The 19,273-nt window shown below is 43.5% G+C and overlaps 1 protein-coding gene across 1 annotated transcript in view; it reads left to right on the top strand.

Annotated features, from left to right (window-relative positions):
• The window catches only part of DCDC2 (doublecortin domain containing 2), a 174,827-nt gene continuing 174,138 nt past the window's right edge, over positions 18,585-19,273 (top strand). The window contains 2 exon segments of the mRNA XM_013977473.2: positions 18,585-18,930; positions 18,933-19,017. Coding sequence (XP_013832927.2) covers positions 18,726-18,930; positions 18,933-19,017 — 290 coding nt within the window. The 5' untranslated portion in view covers positions 18,585-18,725.

Here is a 19,273-nt window from a genome sequence, read left to right as displayed (position 1 = left end):
TCATGTTGCAACAGAACAAAGGGTGGGGGAAAAACTGTAATTGTAATGTATACATGTAAGGATAACCTGACCCCCTTGCTGTACAGTGGGAAAATAAAAAAGTTTAAATAAAATAAAAAAAGATGAAATTCCAATTATAAACACACACACAGACACAAAAGAATATTCTTCTGGAGTTCCCGTCGTGGCTCAGTGGTTAACAAATCCGACTAGGAACCATGAGGTTGGGGGTTTGATCCCTGGCCTTGCTCAGTGGGTTAAGGATCTGGTGTTGCCATGAGCTGTGGTGTAGGTCACAGACACGGCTCGGATCCCATGTTGCTGTGGCTCTGGAGTAGGCCAGTGGCTACAGCACTGATTAGACCCCTAGCCTGGGAAGCTCTATATGCTGCAAGAGCGGCCCTAGAAAAAGGCAAAAAGACAAAAAAATAAAAATAGAATATTCTTCTATCATGGGTTTTTTTTTGGGGGGGATTGCTTTTTAGGGCCACAGCAAAGTGGGATCGGAGCAGAGTCTGCAACCCACACCACAGACCATGGCAACGCAGGATCCTTAACCCACTGAGCAAGGCCAGGGATCAAACCTGCATCCCCATGGATGTTAGTCAGATTTGTTTCCGCTGAGCCAACGACGGGAACTCCATCCTGTTTTTTTTTTTTTTTTAACCTCAGCACTGTTGTCATTTTGAACCAGATAATTTGTTGTTGGGGGTGAAATTTGTTGTTGGGGGTGAAGACTGTCCTGTACGTTGTAGGATGTTTAACAGCATCCCTCTCCTCTACCCACCAGGTCACTGTAGCACCCTTCCCTGAGTTGTGACAACCACAAATGTCCCCAGACGCCGCCACTGTCTCCTGGGGAGAAAGACCATTCCTGATTGAGAATGACTGCATTTTTTTTTTTTTTGATTTAAAAAAATTTTTTATTACTCAATGAATTTATTACATTTACAGTTGTACAGTGATTATCACAGTACAATTTTATAGGATTTCCATCCTTCACCACCAGCGCATCCCCCAAAACCCCATACTGTCTCCTTTGGAAACCGTAAGTTTTTCAAAGTCTTGGAGTCAGTATCTGTTCTGCAAAGAAGTTCATTGTGTCCTTTTCTTCAGATTCCACATGTCAGTGATAGCATTGATGTTGGTGTCTCTTTGTCTGACTGACTTCACTTAACATGATAATTTCTAGGTCCATCTATATTGTTAAAAATGCTGGTATTTCACTCCTTTTAATGGCTGAGTAATATTCCATTGTGTATATGTACCACATCTTCTTGATCCACTCCTCTGTCGATGGACATTTAGGTTGTTTCCATTACTTGGCTATTGAAAATAGTGCTGCAATGAACATTGGGATACATGTGTTTTCTCTGTATCAAACGGTAGTTCTGTTTGTAGTTTTCCGAGGGATCTCCATACTGTTTTCCACAGTGGTTGCACCAATTTACAATCCCATCAACAGTGTAATAGGGTTCCTTTTTCTCCACACTCTCTCCAGCACTTATTGTTTGTAGACTTTTTGATGATGGCTATTCTGGCTGGTGTAAGGTGGTACCTCATAGTGGTTTTGATTTGCATTTCTCTAATGATGAGTGATGTTGAATATCTTTTCGTACGTTTCTCGGCCATCTGTATGTCTTCTTTGGAGAATTGTCTGTTTAGATCTTCTGCCCATTTTTTGATGGGGTTGTTTGTTTTTTTGGTGTTGAGTGGTAGGAGGTGTTTATAAATTTTGGAGATTAATCCCTTGTCAGTCGATTCATTTGCAAAGATTTTCTCCCATTCTGTGGGTTGCCTTTTTGTTTTGTTTAGGGTTTCCTTTGCTGTGTGAGAATGACTGTATTTTATAATGAGAAGAATCCACAAGCCCGAAGACCATTTTTGCCTTTGGAATATACGTTCTTTTTGATGTTTTTAGACATATTCTTCAAACGTGGTAGAGAGTAAAATGTAAAAATCCAATGTTACCAGACTGTAGCACTGAATTAAATTTTACTTTTCATGTTTTTATGACTTATATGTGTCCTGATTTGTGTCCATTGTCCCAAACTCAAAGCCCAGCTTTAAAAAAAAAATGTTCCTTTTTACACACAGCGCACACAATGGTAAGAGGGCTTCTCTGGGGTCTGAGTCCAGAATATACCTGGGTTTTGCAAGCGCCAGCTTTCCCTTGTTGAAAAATTTTTCAAGGAATTAGGCCACAAGAGGGAGCACTATTCCCATGCTTGCTTATTTATTCATTAACTATTTTAATATACGCGCTTGTCAGAAAGAGTTCAATAACGAAGGGAATTCCTATTAGAGAAATCAGGACCACCGCTGATATACTAGTCAGGATTTTCCAGAAAAATAAAACCAAGAGGGCAGAAGGAGATTTATTAAGAGGAACTGGCCCACACGATGATGAAGGCTGAGAAGCCCCATGATCTGCCATCTGCCAGCTGGAGGCCCAGGATAGTCAGGGTGTAGTTCAGTCTGAATCTGAAGCCTGAGAACACGGGGGCCAGTGGTATAAATGCCAGTCTGAGGGTAGGAGAAGATGAGAGGGGATGTTCCCAAACAGTAAGGCAGAAAAATAAAGTGAAGTCCTTTGTCTTTTTTTTTGCTAATCAGGCCCTCAGTGGATTGTGTGACGTCCACCTACAAGGGGAGGACAGTTTACTGAGTTCATTGAGTCAAGTGCTAATTTCATCTGGAAGTACCCTCACAACATCCAGAAATAATTTTTTAAATTTTATTGGAATACAGGTGACAGAAATAATGTTTAATCTGAGTACTCCGGGGCCCAGTCAAGATGACACATAAATTTAACCATCACAACTAGTGTACACATCGAGAACCCAGCCACACCTCCGCTCTTTATAATCTAAGCTCATACCCACTTGCCACTGCATTTATTTTTGCGGTCATAATTTTTGAAATCAGTGTAAGATCACATCTGTGAATGAAAGACTGCTGCACCACATGGATTTTTTTTAAAAGACTCTCAGGATTAAAGTGTTAGAATGAACATCCTCTACTTTGGAGAAAACACATAGTATATGGTGACATCTGATAACTGGCACAGTCCCCATCTTTATGCACTAATTACAGGTATACTGAGAAGGTATAAAATATAAGGCAGCTTTTTTTTTTTCTTTTTATAGAGATTTAGCTTTTCTAAAAATGTTTTGAGTTTGGCTTGTGAAGACAGTAGATCATAAGAGAAGTAGGCTCTACTATTGTAAATTACATTTACAATTACCTCCCTTTGTTCGGGATCTGTAAAATCATGGTGCATCTGACTAGTATCTGTGAGGATGCAAGTTCGATCCCTGGCCTTGCTCAGTGGGTTAAGGATCTGGCATTGCCATGAGTTGTGATGTAGGTTGCAGACGCAGCTCTGATCTGGCATCACTGTGGCTGTGGCTGTGGCCAGTGGCTACAGCTCCAACTGGACCCCTAGCCGGGGAACCTCCATATGCCGCGGGTGTAGCCCTAAAAAGCCAAGAAAAGAAAAAAAAGTTATTTACACTTATTTTATGCGGTACTAACCATGAGCGTATCTTACCTCAAGCTGTAACACTGTGAACAGTATGGCCAAGTTCTTATCTGCTCTGCTCATACGGTATACCACCTGGTCAAGGACAAGTAAGGGAATCCTGATTTCAGAGGTTTAAAGATGGGGAAAAACGTGCATCTTAAAATAAATGTAATGTTGTGATTTGTTTCTTTTTTCCTCTCTTCTTCCTTCCGGCTTGAGTAAATAAATCCCTGATGTTAACTTGTCATCTTTTCTCTTTCAGATTAAAATTGAGTTAATTGTGGGCAATGTCAGTTAGCCAGGGTTCAGCCTGTGCTGGGTTCTTATTAGGTAAAGTTTGACTGCGTTTTAATTTAAATGGTATTTGAACCTTTTCATTTGTTCACATAAATGTTTTAAGAAGTGTTTTTCAAATCTGCACCCAGTATGGTTTTACTGCACTATCCGAAAATGTCACTGGGAAATGACCAAATAGGTCATAAAATCAAGGGGTTGAAAAATGTTATATTGCGCAATCACTGAAACTTCTGTGGTTAGTTTACAATTAAATCAGAAATCGATGTATGTGAGTAGAAAACATTAGGGTATCTAGCCTTAATAATACTGTCTCCTATGCTAGTCGTGGTCTTAAAAATTTTTTTTAATTAGAACTCCCAAACTTCAAATAATATCAGAACATCATAGTTCCCTAAAGTAGCTCTTTCCACTAATATAGAAACTGGACCACAGTTAACCAATAACTACTGTATTAGTGACATGATTTCCTGCAAAATTGTTACTCTGTAATGGTTAACTTCTCGCTTAGTTGTTCACAGCAGGGGGTAGTTTTCTTTCATCATAGTCTTCTATTATAACTCACTGTGCCCCACCACATTTGACCCTGAAACAAAATAAAACAAAACGCTCCCAGAGACTAAGAGACATGTACTCTTTTACCTCGGTAATGATCTGCAATCTAAGGAAAAAATCCTTTAGAACGCTAACTAAAACATTGCTGGTCCAAACTAGATGTCTAAGGTTTTTCCAGCAGTAACCTTTTAATGACGATGGAGGCAGACTCAGCCATCGAAGCACCTTCGTTGGTGTAAAAGGAGAGTGATTTTAATTTCGGAACTAAAAAAAGGAAAGAGAAGAAAACTTTGTCCTGAGATTGTGTGGAATTAAGGTCAGAGGAGACATGTAGCCTGTTAATAGTGTGAAAATATGAAAGAAGCCCCTGGAATGTTGGCGACAGGCCTAATCTGCTTTCATAGGGTTGTTCTATTGCTCCAAATCTGAATTATGAAAGGATTACCACAGTTTACCAACAACAACCAAAAAACCCAACCTCAGATATGCGTTACTCTAATCTTCACTTTAAGGAAATCCGATAACCTGGAGAGGCAGCAAGCCAATCAGAGACCTAGAGGACCTGGAATTTGAGGGTGAGGGGAAGTGGGAGCTGGGGGAGGGAGGTATAAACAGATTGCTAAGATTTGGCCTTATTTACTTTTATTTTTTATATTCAAATATAAATATAGTTATTTTAGAAACACCACTGTGATTTACGTAAATAAGATATTTATACCTACTAAATGATTATGCATATAAATCACTGAGAACTGAGAGATGGAAAACCAAAACTTAGTTTGGCAGAGTAAAAGCATTCCTAAAGTATTTGCTGGTTTGTAGAGTCAAGCCAAAGGAAACGAGTTAACGATTTTATTAACTCGGAATCAAAGAAAGTCTTGCTCCTGTTGATAGTGACAAAAATAATTTAATTGTAAGTGAAGGGAATGGGGAATTGCCTGGAGTGTTGAAAGGATTTTGAGCTTAGGTTGCCTCGTTTTTGTGAAAGATGTTTTTCTCCCCATAGCTGGACTGTTAAATCACCATGGAGAGAAATTGCTTAGTTTAAATAGCTTTTCTGTTCAAAGAATCAAAGTATCACAACAAACTCCTTGTAAGAGAAAATAAATTGCGTTGTATGTGGGATTACTCAAAAAAAAAGTTTCAATATTCATCTCCTTCCAGCCATCCCGCAGGCAAGCAGTTAGCCTAGTGGCTTCTTGTGCTTCCCACTGAGGCAGAAACCACTGAAAAAGCGAAGCTCTTTGCTCTAGTCCTCAATCATCCTAACTGAAGTCTTGAGGGTGTTCTGGTTTTCTGTAAAATAGTGTCGTACTTTTGTTCTTCAGTTTCCAGAAACTAGGTGTACAAAAACAAAACAAATCGATGATACAAATGATGTATGTTGCCAACAGACATACTGAAGCAAATCAAAGATTGAGTAAATTGGGAATTACTTGGTACAATGAACTGATCAGCTCTCCTACAGTCCCAACTCTGCCACATCTTTCATTGGTACCTCATGCCACTGAGTTAGCATTCAAGGGCTTGTTGAGATGTTTGATAGTGTTTTTCATTCACCACCAGCTTTAAACTCATCATGGGTTCACTCTAAGACCTGTGGGTCTATCAACTTTCCCAGAAAGGAAGTAAATGGGTATAACCAACAGATGCAAAGTAGATGTTTTTTAGAACAAGTGGTAAAATAAAGAGTGGAATTGGCACTACTGGAATTACAGATAATGGATGTTTTCAGCTGAATTGTGTACCCCTCAGAAGTTTATTTACTAAAGTCCTCTCCTAAGCCCCATTACTTCAAATGTGACTGTATTTGGAGAGAGGTTTTTTTTTTCTTTTCGTCTTTTGTCTTTTTAGGGCCCGCCCCGCCCCCACCTGGCATATGGAGGTTCCAAAGATAGGGAGCTGTTGCCACTGCCCCAAAGCCACAGCAAGGCCAGATCCTTAGCCCCCTGAGTGATGCCAGGGATCGAACTCGCATCCTCATGGATACTAATTGGGTTTGTTAACCACTGATCCACGATGGGAACTCCTGGAGACAGGTCTTTAAAGAGGTAATTGTCATTAGGGTAAGTTCTAATCCAATGTGACTGGCATGCTTTTAAGAAGAGAAAATTAGGGTACAGGAGGTGGAGAAAGGGCAGAATATTTGCTATACTCCATAAATGAGAAATAGTGCTTTACCTAGAGTAGATTTTGAGCTAGTATTCGATAATGAATGAATGAATGAATACTACCTAGGCAGCTAAGGTCTAGGACTGGAGGTTACAGAGTTGGAATGGGTAGGGTCACAGGTATGTACATAGTGACATTATTATGGAAGTGCATTAAAAATAATTGGTAAGAAGCCAGGTAAGGATGTGATTTCAAGCAATATCCCACTGCAGGTGGCTCGAACTGGATTCCACAGGGGCGCTCTGAAGCATACTTTATGCCTTAGACTTAACCCCATCTAAAGCCAGGGAGGTGGGCTTTCACACTCTTGCACTGCTGGGTCACACAGGGTAAGGGACTATGGTAGCAGGTGGAGGCAGAAAAGGTAAACTCTCAGGCACTCTCTGCTAGTTCAGGTGATGCCACTCGCATAGCCTGAAAGCAGCCTGTGAAGTGGAGTCACAGGTGTGACACATAGAAGCCCGAGGTGGGACACACAGGTCACAGGGATCCCAGAGGATCTGGGCTGAGCACTGACAGTGCCCGTCTCAGGTGGTGAGGCCTCAAGACTAAACACCAGGCAGGATTATTTCTCTATGCTCCATTGTATTCTACCGAGTCTGGCCAGTTGCTGTCTTGTAATATTTGGAGCTGACCACATTCATCTCTGTACAAGAGAAGGCGAAAATTTATCTTAAAAAAAATGAGTTTTGGTGCATACTGTGTCAGGCACTTCTGTAAACACCATACATTCATCATCATTTCTTATCCTATATAAGATATAGGATATCATTATCATTTTACATATGAGCAAGACTTAGAAAAGTGAAGTAATAGGCTCCTGGTGACGCAGCTATTAAGTGATGGAGCCAAGATTCAAAACCAGGTTACAAGGATCATGTATAAATAAAATAACACAACCTTTCCATTTTGAAATACACTGACATTTTCAGTGGAGCCAGCTAAAATCAATTTTGAGACCACCCCTGTGAAACAGATGCAAATCTTTAGGAAGTTATAAATAATTTGATGACCGAATTGCAATGTGTATGCATCTTTATTTATTTACATTTTTTTGCTTTACTATGTGCATTTTAAAATAGAAAATACCTCTAGGTAGCAACTTCCTTTATTTCTCTCATAATAAAATTGTAACATTACCAATACATTTTAAGAAAGTCAATTTCAGAGGCCAGGTCTTCTGTCATCTGGAATATATGATTGTTTTTTGGGCACATCTACCTGCTTTCTAACATAGAAAAAAAGCAATCTTTCAAGAGTAAAGTTTTATGCTTAAATGTCCTGTAGCAGCTACACAGACCATCTGACATATTTATTGACTCCAACAAATTCAACTGTGGTTGGAAATCTCAGGTAGATTTTTTTTCTTCTTTGCTGTGAAATAATTGTCTAGAGACAGAGGAATCCTCCAGGTGGCTAGTTAAATGCCTCCAGAAGGCATAGGACATTGGTGACTCCCTCTGAGGATTTCTGTAGTTTACAGTAAAGTGGCCTTATTGGCCAAAGAATCTCATTAATCATACCCCTTAGAATAGGATCTCCAGTAAAGTAGAGGCAGAGTTGCCTCTCAGCATCTCTGGATTAAACTCTCAATGCAGAGTTGTTTCTTGGTGGTGGTGGTGGCTGTGCCCATGACATGAGGAAGTTCCTGGGCCAGGGACTGAACCTGTGCCACAGCAGTGACAACGCTGGATCCTTAACCTACTGAGTCATCAGGGAACTTCCAGTTGTTTCCTACTTTAAAAAAAACCCACGTTGATATCTAAAATAGTTTCTCATTTGTCTTTTTCAACATTACCACATTACATTTTAATGGATTCTTTTTTTTTTTTTTTTTTGCATATACCTCTCTCCCTTACTTTCAAGGTCTCAAACCCCTATATTTTCTCAGGACATTTCAGGCTAGGGGGCTAAAATTGGCCAAAATTATTTAAGGCACAGCTTGGCAGGCTCTTGCTTGAAATGAAACATAAATGTGCATTTCATAACTGCCCCCCCCTGAAAATTCCCGCCCTTATCTCTAGGAGTTCCCAGGGAGCGAGCTCTTAAGTCTGCCCATTTTCTGCTCTAGCTCCTTTTGGTGCTATTTCCTACTGAGGCCTCTACTGCTTGTGGAGCCACGTACTGCCACTTGCGTACTGTTACCTCTGTGGGATGATGCTGTCTCTTGCCAGGTACCAGCATCATGGATGCTATGTCAGAGTCTGCAGGGTCCAGGGAGCCACCATCAAGGTGACTGCTCGCTGCACCAGAATGCCTTTTCTTCATCTCTCTTCCACGTTGTATTTTACACACACTATGAAAGGAGAACTGTTTGTGCTCAATGCTTCATAGAATTTATAGTAAAATGTCAGAGTCCCCATCATGGCTCAGCAGAAACGAATCTGACTAGCAACCATGAGGTTGCGGGTTCGATCCCTGGCCCCACTCAGTGGGTTGAGGATCCGGCGTTGCCGTGATCAGACTGCCCTCCTGCCACCATCCAGCCTCTATTACCAGGTTTACTTCTCTTACCGTCTTTTACTTTAGGATGAGGTTTTTTGTTGTTTTGTTTTGTTTCTCTTTTCCTTCATGTGATGCCTTAGTTTTTCATAAAAACACATTCCTGTTGGGCCCACCTAACAGTCCGGCAGACACAGGCAGACATATGCGAATCCCTGTAGGGGACAGAGTGACTAGGACACCTTCCTTCCTTTGCCTTCTCCCTCTCTGCCTCCCTTCCTTCCTTTCCTCTACTCTCCCTTTTTCTCTCACCTTATACACACACGTATACACTATTCATTTGCTCAACTATACGCCAGGCCCTGTTCTAATTACTCCATAGAGAGAGGGCAGTGACAGAACAGACCACGTCCTGCCCTCCTGGACAGTCTGGAGAGTGGCAAGTGCTACAAACAGGAACTAGAACGTGGTCTCGTGGGATGCTTTACATAAGGTTATTAGGGAAGGACTTTCTGATGAGCTGAAAGCTGAATGACCAGGACTCAATAGTATTCGAAAACATGGTCTGGTGTTGTCATTGCTCTGGCTCAGGTCACTGTTGTGGGGCAGTTTGATCTCTGGCCTGGGGAACTTCTGCAGGCTGCAGGTGTGGCCAAAACTAAGCAAAAAAACCCCAAACCCAAAACTGGTCTTCAAGCATCCATGCAGAGAAAACAGCAGTATCTGTTTTATTTATACTCTGCCTTTGAGACATCCTTTGCCCCTAAAGATGTACGAGGTGGGATTTATACTGACCCCCTCCCCGCCCGCCCCGTTGACTTGTTCCACTCATCTGGGCAAGGCGCTGGGGTCCGGCTTGAGAGGGACCCCATTTGAGTGGCCCTGCCTCACGGGGCTCTGGGTTGGAGGGATCCTCTGTAGATCCCTCTGGAGGGACAGCCGTATTCCCAACTCACCACTCTCTCTAATGAGGCCTCTGGGCATATGGTTTTCAGGGTTTCAAACCTCACTCCACGGGGAGGGGTGCTTCGGGGAAATTCCAGCCCAAGCGCAGGGTCACCGTGAGGAAAAGGCAGTGGGAGTCCACAATCCCCCTTGTTCTCAGGGAATCCGAGACTCCACCTAGTTAAGCTCTGGAAGGTGAAGAGCAGGGATTTTCTGGTTACCGTGGGATGTTCCTGATAGAGCAGGAACAGAAAACCCAGGTCCCTCAAGATGGCTGGGGGACTCAGGAGGCACTCGCATCCCCAGTGTCAACTCCTCAGAGGGGACAGTGATCACCACAGGCTGGGCCCCCTCAGGTGGCCTCTCTGATTTTTCCTGGCTCTGCATCTAGCCTCGCCGTCCTTGACCACAGGCTCCTCCAGCACACGCAGGCCTCCCCACCGACTGGAGTCAGGCCTGGCTTACTCCCAGGAGTCTTCCCAGGCTTATTCCACCGACTGGAGTCAAGCCTGGCTTATTCCCAGGAGTCTTCCCAGGCTTATTCCTCCATATTGTCTTTGCTCATCTTCTTTTCCTCAAGAAGACTCTTCTAATTCCTTCCATCTCTTCACTGTATCACATCCCACCGATTCTTCAGGACTCAAGACTCACCTCCTTCGGGTAGCCTTCCCCGACTGCTGCTCCCATTCATCTTTTCTTTGCCAAATGCCTAAAAAATCTTCCTCTCCCTCCCTTCCTCCCTCCCCACTTCCTCCCTCTCCCCTCCCCTTTCTTCCTTCTAAATAAGAACCAGCTTATTTGTCCCAACTCTTTTTGGAATAAAAATTAAATTTTGACTATATAACAAAAATATTTATAATGGTATGAAAGATAGAAAATATTAACAATAACACAAAGACATGTATGCACTCACACTGCCCCCACCAGCTCAAGAATGAGAAATTCTTTCCTACCATAGCTCACTCTGCTCTTGCCAGTTCTCACGCCCCCCCGCCCTTTGTCTTTCTGCCATTTCTTGGGCCGCTCCCGCGGCATATGGAGGTTCCCAGGCGAGGGGTCTGATTGGAGCCGTAGCCACCAGCCTATGCCAGAGCCACAGCAACGCAGGATCCGAGCCACGTCTGCAACCTACACCACAGCTCATGGCAACACCGGATCCTTAACCCACTGAGCAAGGCCGGGGATGGAACCCGCAATCTCATGGTTCCTAGTCAGATTCGTTAACCACTGAGCCACGACGCGAACTCCAAGATCTCATGCCCTTTATTCTCCCTCCCCCACCCTACCCCAGCAGGTAACCACTATCCTGAATGTGGTGCCTATTACCCTCCCTTACTTTTCTTTATAGCTTTACCATCATTTTGGATCCTTCGACAATGAATTCTTTAGTTCAGCATGCATTTGAATTTTATGCTATTGAAATTATACTCTACTCTTCTGTGTCTTGCTTTTTCTGACTCTATACTATGCTTCTGGACAACCCTCTAGGTTGGTACCTGCCGCTGAGTTCATTTTCACTGCCGTTATGCTGTTCTCTCATCTGTTATCTATTTTCATCCACATTTGGATTGCCCCTTTTCTTAGCATGAGAAATACTTCTATTGGAGTTCCCGTCGTGGCTCAGCGGAAATGAATCTGACTAACATCTGTAAGGAAACAGGTTCGATCCCTGGCCCTGCTCATTGGGCTAAGGATCTGGCGTTGCTGAGAGCTGTGGTGTAGGTTGCAGATATGCCTCGGATCTGGCATTACTGTGGCTGTGGCGTAGGCCTGCAGCTTCAGCGCCAATTTGACCCCTAGCTTGGGAACCTCCATTTGCTGTGGGTGTGGCCCCCTCTCCCCCGAAAAAAGGAAAAAAGAAATGACAAATGATTCCTGAAGTGGTTTTTCTAGGTGACAATCTCACTAGTGGTGGGGGAAAGTTCCTGTTTGCTTTCCATCCTTGATTACTCTGGTTTGTCATATCTTAAATTTTGCCAACCTGGGGGCAAAATCTTGGAGGTTTACATTTGAATTTCTCTAATTTCTAATGCAGCTAAACATCTGTTCATATGTTTGTTTATTTAGATTTCCTTTTTTGTTAAGATACTGTTCAAATAGTTGGCCAATTAAAAAAATTGAGTTGCTAGGGATTTTTTCTTTACCTTTTGGGATATTGAATAACCCTTCATATATTCTCAGTAATTGTCCTCTATTGGTTATGTATATTTTGCAAATATCACCTTCTAGTTTGTGGCTTTTGTTCTTCTATTTATAGTTTCTTTCTTTCTTCCCTCTTTTTTTTTTTTTTTTTTTTTTTTTTGTCTTTTTGCCATTTCTTGGGCCACTCCCGTGGCATATGGAAAGTCCCAGGCTAGGGGTCGAATTGGAGCTGTAGCTGCCAGCCTACGCAAGAGCCACAGCAGCTCGGGATCCGAGCCACGTCTGCAACCTACACCACAGCTCATGGCAACGCCGGATCCTTAACCCACTGAGCAAGGCCAGGGTTGAACCCGCAATCTCATGGTTCCTAGTGAGATTCGTTAACCACTGAACCACGACGGGAACTCCTATAGTTTCTTTCTTTGAACGGAAATTCTTCTTTTTTTTTTAAGTTATTGGTCACTTGAATTTCTTCTTTTTTTGGGGGGAGGGGGGTCTTTTTTTTTTTTTTTTTTTTTTTTGTCTTTTCAGGGCCACACTCGTGGCATATGGAGGTTCCCAGTATAGGGGTCCAATCTGAGCTGTAGCTGCTGGCCTATGCCAGAGTCACAGCAACTCGGAATCTGAGTGAGCTGCGTCTTTCACCTACACCACAGCTCACGGCAATTCGGATCCTTAATCCACTGAGAGGCTAGGGATCTAACCTACAACCTCATGGAGCCTAGTTGGGTTTATTTCCGTTGAGCCACAACAGGAACTCCCAGTCTTATTATGTTTTAAAGGTCTGTGGCATATACAGTATGTCTCACATTTTCCGTTTCTGCCATTGGTCTTAATGTGTCATTCTTTTAATTACTCTCACCATAGTTGTGTTAATTTTATGAATCTTTTCAAAGAAACAACATTGGGCTTTGTTGATCATCTCTACAGTATACTTTTTCCTTTGTCATTTATTTCTGCTTCTTAAAAAATTTACCTTTTGATTTTCCTTTATTTTGCAATTTTTTTTTTAACATAAGATGAGAGTTTATTTATTTATTTATTTATTTAGCTTCTTAGGGCCACACCCACAGCATATGGAAGTTCCCAGGCTAGGGGTTGAAGCAGAGATTCACTGCCAACCTACACCACAGCTGCAGCAACACCAGATCCAAGCCGCATCTGTGACCTACACCACAGCTCACAGCAAGGCCAGGTATTGAACCCACATCCCCATGGATACTAGTCGGATTCGTATCCTCTGTACCACAAGGGGAACTTCTATTTATTTATTTTTTTAGCTTTTCTATATATTATCTATTATTAGAAGTTGGCAAACTATGGCCAGCAGGCCAAATGTGGCCCATTGGTTATTTTTCTAAATTAAGTTTTAATAATGCACAACCATGGAATCTGTTTATATATTGTTCCTGGCTTCTTTTGCACTATAACAACATCAACCATATGGCCCACAAAGTCTAAATTGTTTTAGTGCTGGCTGCTGGCTCTTTATAGAAAAAGCTTACTGACTCATGCATTAGATCAAGGTTGTTAACTACATTGTGCAAATTTTTTTTTTTTTTTTTGTCTGCTGCTTCTGTCAATTATTGACAGGTGTGCTATAAATTACAATTATGGTGGTGTGGTTCTAAGTTGTCTTTGTAGTTCTGTCAATTCTGCTTTATTTTGACTCTATGAGTATAAGATGAATGCAAATATATCTTCCTGCTAAATTGAATTTTTTATCATTAGGAGAACCTCTTTATTGTTCATGATCCCTTTTGCCTTAAAGTCTCTGTCTGCATTTAATATATAATCCTATTTCTCTTGGTTAGTCTTTTTTTAAATTGAATTATAAATTGATTTACAGTATTAGTTTCAGGTTTAGTACAATATAGTGATTCAATATACTCCATTTACAGTTATTACAAAATAACAGCTAAATTTCCCTATGCTGTACAATATATTTTTGTTGCTTATTTATGTTAAACATAGTATAAAATATGTATACTATCTCTTAATCTTAACCCCTTGCTCCACTTTCACTCTCTCCACTAGTAACCACTAGTTTGTTTTCTATGTCTGTGAGTCTGTTTCTCTTTTGTTATATTCATTCTTTTTTTTTTTTTCTTTAGAGCAGTACCTGCAGCATACAGAAACTCCCGGGCTAGGGGTCAAATCAGAATTACGGCTGCCAGACTATGCCACAGCCACAGCAACACAGGATCTGAGCTTTGTCTGTGACCTACAACACAGCTCACGGTAACGCTGTACCCTTAACCCACTGTGGGAGGCCAGGGATCGAACCTGCATCCTCAAGGATACTAGTCAGGTTCTTTACCCCTGAGCCAGGACTGGAATTCCCCATTCATTAAAAAATTTTTTTTAAGATGCCACATGTAAGTGCTAACATAAGAGTATTAATCTTTCTCTGGCCGACTTATTTCACTAAGCATAATACCCTTTAGGTCCATCCACATTGTTGCAAGCAGCAGGCTTTCATTCTTTTTTTATGGCTGAGTAATATAGCATTGTACATATAGACCACATCTTCCTAATGCAATTGTTTATTGATGGACATTGGGTTGCTTTTATATCTTGGCTATCGCGCATAATTCTATTGTGAACATTGGGGTGCATGTATCTTTTTGAATTCGTGTTTTTGTTTTCTTCAGATAAATACTAGGATGGAACTGCTGGATCAGACGGTAGTTCTATTTTCAGTTTTTTGAGAAATCTTCATAGTGTTTTCCATATTGGCTGCACCAATTCATATTTTCGCTAACTGCACAAGGGTGCCCTTTTCTCCACATCCTCACCAACATTTGCTATTTGTGGACTTTCTTTTTCTTTGGCCATGCCCACAGCATGTGGAAGTTCCCAGGCCAGGGATTGAACCCACGCCATAGCCACAACCCTAGCCACTGCAGCAACAACACGAGATCCTTAACCTGCTGTACCACAGAGAATGCCTGGTCTTTTTGCTGATAGCATGATCAGGATTTCTCCAACCTTTCTGGCTTCTGAAATCCTTCTCATTTTGTTCAGTGTTGGGATTCTGCATAAGAGAGAAGAGCTCTAATACAAATTCAGCCAGCAAAAGGAGCAGAGAGGAAGGCGGCAAATATATGACTGTTTCTGTTGTTGTTTCTCTGCCGTGGTTAAATGTGTTCTGTGAGGCAGAGAAATGTGAATGTTCCAGCTTTGAACAAATGAGTAGATGGTGGCCCATTTATGGAGATAAGGAAGTTAGGGAAAAACGTTTTGAGGAAAGCATGAGATCATGTGAACATTTTGAGTCTTGGTGGCCTTTCAGATGCTCTATGGATGCTGTCCAAAAGCAGGGATGTGCTTCACACTGCCTTGTACTGACTCACGAGATTCAGTTGTTAAATTTCCAGGAATCTTAATCATGGTCATTATTAAAATTTAAACTGGGAGTTCCCATGGTGGTTCAGATGTAAAGAACCTGACGAGTATCGATGAGGACTCGGGTTTGATCCCTGGCTTCACTAGGTGGGTTAAGGATCTGGCCTTGCTGTGAGCTGTGGTGTAGGTCACAGACAGGGCTCGGATTCTACATTGCTGTGTCTGTGATGTAGGCTGGTATTATAGCTCTGATTTGACCCCTAGCCTGGGAACTTCCATGTGCTGCACCTGTGGCCCTGAAAAAAAAAAAAAAAAAAAAAAAAAAACCACAAAAGCAAAAAATTTAAATTGAATAAATGTACAATTAAATAAATTACATTAAAAACAAAGATAATAAGTACTCAAAACACATCGACACCTACGTTTTACTATTATCTCTGAGGCTAATTGTCTATTGTATCTGCACGGTAGAATATGCCACATATTCTACTGCATGTACTCACTGCACATCCCTTGCCTTCAGTGGTGTCAGATTGGAGCTGGAAAATGTCCTTGTTTCACTATTCCAGCCACAAAAGTTGGCAAACGCTGCCAACCAAGGCCTTCCCAACCCTGTACACCAGTAATTACACATTTATCACCATATCACTGTCTAAGAGGCAACTAGATAAATGGGTCTGGGCACAGGGAACAAATCTGGGTTACATTCTGGAAGCAACAGATGTGGCTTTGCTTTATGGGCTAGCAACAAGATTTCACACTTAGAAGGTCCCTATGCTTAGTTAATTGCTCTGCTGCCACTGTCTTGAAATTCTTGATTTTTGAACAAGAGGGCGCATGTTTTCACTTCGCTCTGTGCTGGCAGGGGTGGCAGAAAGGTTTAGGTGGTCTGGGGGTTGCTTGATTTACTGCCTTCCAACCCTCAAAACAGGTTTTCCATCCTATTCACCTACTTGGTAGCACATTCCCATAGATATTTTCCCCATCCATTCTCTCCACTTGTGTGTTCTTCATTACCAACTCACAAAATTTCCTTCCTCTCTCTTTCCCCTCTGTCTTGTTCTCTTCTCTCTGATTTTCTTCCTTTTTTCCCCCCACATTTTTAAGGGCTGCACTCAACGCATATGGAAGTTCCCAGGCTAGGGGTCGAATAGGAGCTATAGCTGTTGGCTTACACCACAGCCACAGCAACCCAGGATCTGAGCCATGTCTGTAACCTACACCAACCACAACTCACGGCAATGCCAGATCCTTAACCCACTGAGTGGGGCCAGGGATTGAACTCACATCTTCATGGATACTATATGGGTTTCTTACTGCTGAGCCACAACAGGAACTCCCTCTTTGGCCTTCCTCTGAAAAATGTTAACTTTCAAAGTATTAATATATTAAGTAACTTTATAATCATTTTATAATTATAATAACGTTTCTGCCTCTGACTGCAATATCCCATCCGTTTACCTTTCAGACTGGTACAATATAGTGGTTAAAGTGGTTCTGGAATCATAGAAAACTGGGTTTCAGTTTTTCACAGGTGACCTGAATTGTTTCTTTGGTTTCTCTATGCCTGTTTCCTCACTGGGGAAAGAATATTTACCTCCGAACATTAAGGTAAATAATGCTGTGAACATTAAGTCAGATAATCTACTTTAAGTGCCTAGCACAATGTGCATGGTAGGTGTTCAATTAATGGCAGTTATTATTAACATTATTTTTATTCAGAGAAGGTGAATTACGAACAGCCAGTGATGACATTTCCACATGACACATAGTAGCTGGGTCTTAAGAGGAATAAAGGGAACACTAGCAGAGCTGGAAGATTTCATCTTTGAAAAAGTTTCCTGGTCCCACAATCTATAAATCCCAGAGCAGAATGGACAAAACACCTCTTTACTGAAGTTCTCAAAGCTTTGCTCCCCCACCGCCCCGCCCCAACACCCACTCTCCCTGGTCTTACCCAGACACCCATCCAATCTATACAAACAACACCGCCGTGGGCTCTTGGGCACAGACTGCCAGCTGGCCTTCTTGAAGCAGTGAAAAAACCTTTTCTCGGCATAAAGCTAGGCATATGGTAAGCACTCCAAATACTGTAGATTTTTCTTTACACTACTGTATCCTCCAACTTCTGGTAAGGTGCATGGCACCCAGGAGGAGTCCACTTATAACAGAGTGACTGCATAATAGTGCCACCCGGGCTTCGCCTTCATCCCCCACCCCTCAAAACACTTACTTCTCCAGTCTCCGCTGGAGGCAGCAGGCAAAGCCCAAGGGGATCCAGGAGCGCGCCAGGCCTAGTTCGCAGACTCGGCTCCCAGCGCGTGGCTGCAGTTGCTATGGTAACGGCGGGCAATAACAACTCTCTTCCCACTGGGGTGAAGGAGGCCCACAGAGGCCGCGGCAGCGGGAGGAACAGCGGGAGCGACGCGCGGCCGCCGCGGAGTTCAGCGCAGTGCCGGCGAATTCTCAGCACAGAGACCCTTCCCCTCCCCCATCTCACCTCGCCCGGCCCCGCCCCGGCCGCCCCTCCCCCCACCGGCCCTAGGGTGTTGGTAGGTACCCTGGCTGGGGGCGCCTCCGGGTACCGCCCCCATTGCCCTCCGCCTGGGGACGCGATTGCGCACCCCTGTGGGCGGGTTAAACGACGCCCGGAGGTGCTTCGCCAGCGCAGGGGCGCGGGGGTCTTGGACGCCTTTCTCTCTCCTCCCCAACCCCCTGCCGGTGCACCTTAGGCATTTATTTCCCAGCAAAGAAAAATCTGGGCAATTCCAGTTAGAATCTTAATTATTTTGGGAATAAACAGGAGATTGAGAGGTGAGAGAGCCAATAAAGAAAATTAAGCTAATTGTTAAGAGTAGCACAACTGTAATGTTATAAATTGAGTTTCATCAGACTTATAATTTTATGATTTGGGAGTGTGTGTGCTTTCCCATCTCTCTCTCTCTCCCCCTCCGGCATGCACGCGGGTTGACTGTTTCTAGTCCCCCACGCGGCTCCCGTATGGAGGGGGTTACACCTTGATTCCGCCCGCAGCCTGAAGCAGGTGCTGTGCACGCGCTGCGAGCGCTGATTGGTTGTGCAGACTATGGTGAAATACTTGAACGCGAACGGTGAGTCCTGCAGCCTCCAGGGTGTCCGCGGGGTGGACGCCCGGCGCACGCCGTTGCTTGGCTTTGACCCGTGGGCCTGCTTCCCGTTGGTTTCAGGACGCGACCCCGCGCAGCGTGAGCCGTGAGGCCGCTGGGGCGCCCGCGGTGCCTCCCCCTAGAGAAGCGAGCCGGGGCGGCGTCCCGTGGGGAAGATGAGCGGCACCAGCGCCAGGTCCAGCCACCTGTCTCAGCCGGTCGTGAAGAGCGTGCTGGTGTACCGCAACGGGGACCCCTTCTTCGCGGGGCGCCGCGTTGTCATCCACGAGAAGAAGGTGTCCAGCTTCGACGTCTTCCTCAAGGAGGTGACAGGCGGCGTTCAAGCTCCCTTTGGGGCCGTCAGGAACATCTACACCCCGCGGACGGGCACCGCATCCGGAAGCTAGACCAGCTCGAGAGCGGCGGCAACTACGTGGCTGGGGGCCAGGAAGCCTTCAAGAAACTCAAGTGAGTTCGCCAGTCCCCACGCCCACCATTTCTGGGGACCACTAAGGTGGATGGGGATAACCCCCACACCTCGCTGGGTTCAGGGGCTGTGACTGCGCAGGTTGATGCCACCTGACAGGTCCCGCTCCAGTTGGGATTAGAGGTTGAAAGTGGGAATGGAGAAGAAATTATCACTCAGGGAGTAGTAGGAATACACTAAAAATGTGTGTTTAAGGAACAGGAATCTTGAAAAGAAAAGGACAAAGAATTCAGGACT

Source organism: Sus scrofa, chromosome 7 (genome assembly GCF_000003025.6).
Source record: "Sus scrofa isolate TJ Tabasco breed Duroc chromosome 7, Sscrofa11.1, whole genome shotgun sequence".
NCBI classification, from domain to species: domain Eukaryota; kingdom Metazoa; phylum Chordata; class Mammalia; order Artiodactyla; family Suidae; genus Sus; species Sus scrofa.
This window is presented reverse-complemented; position numbering and strand designations above follow the sequence as displayed.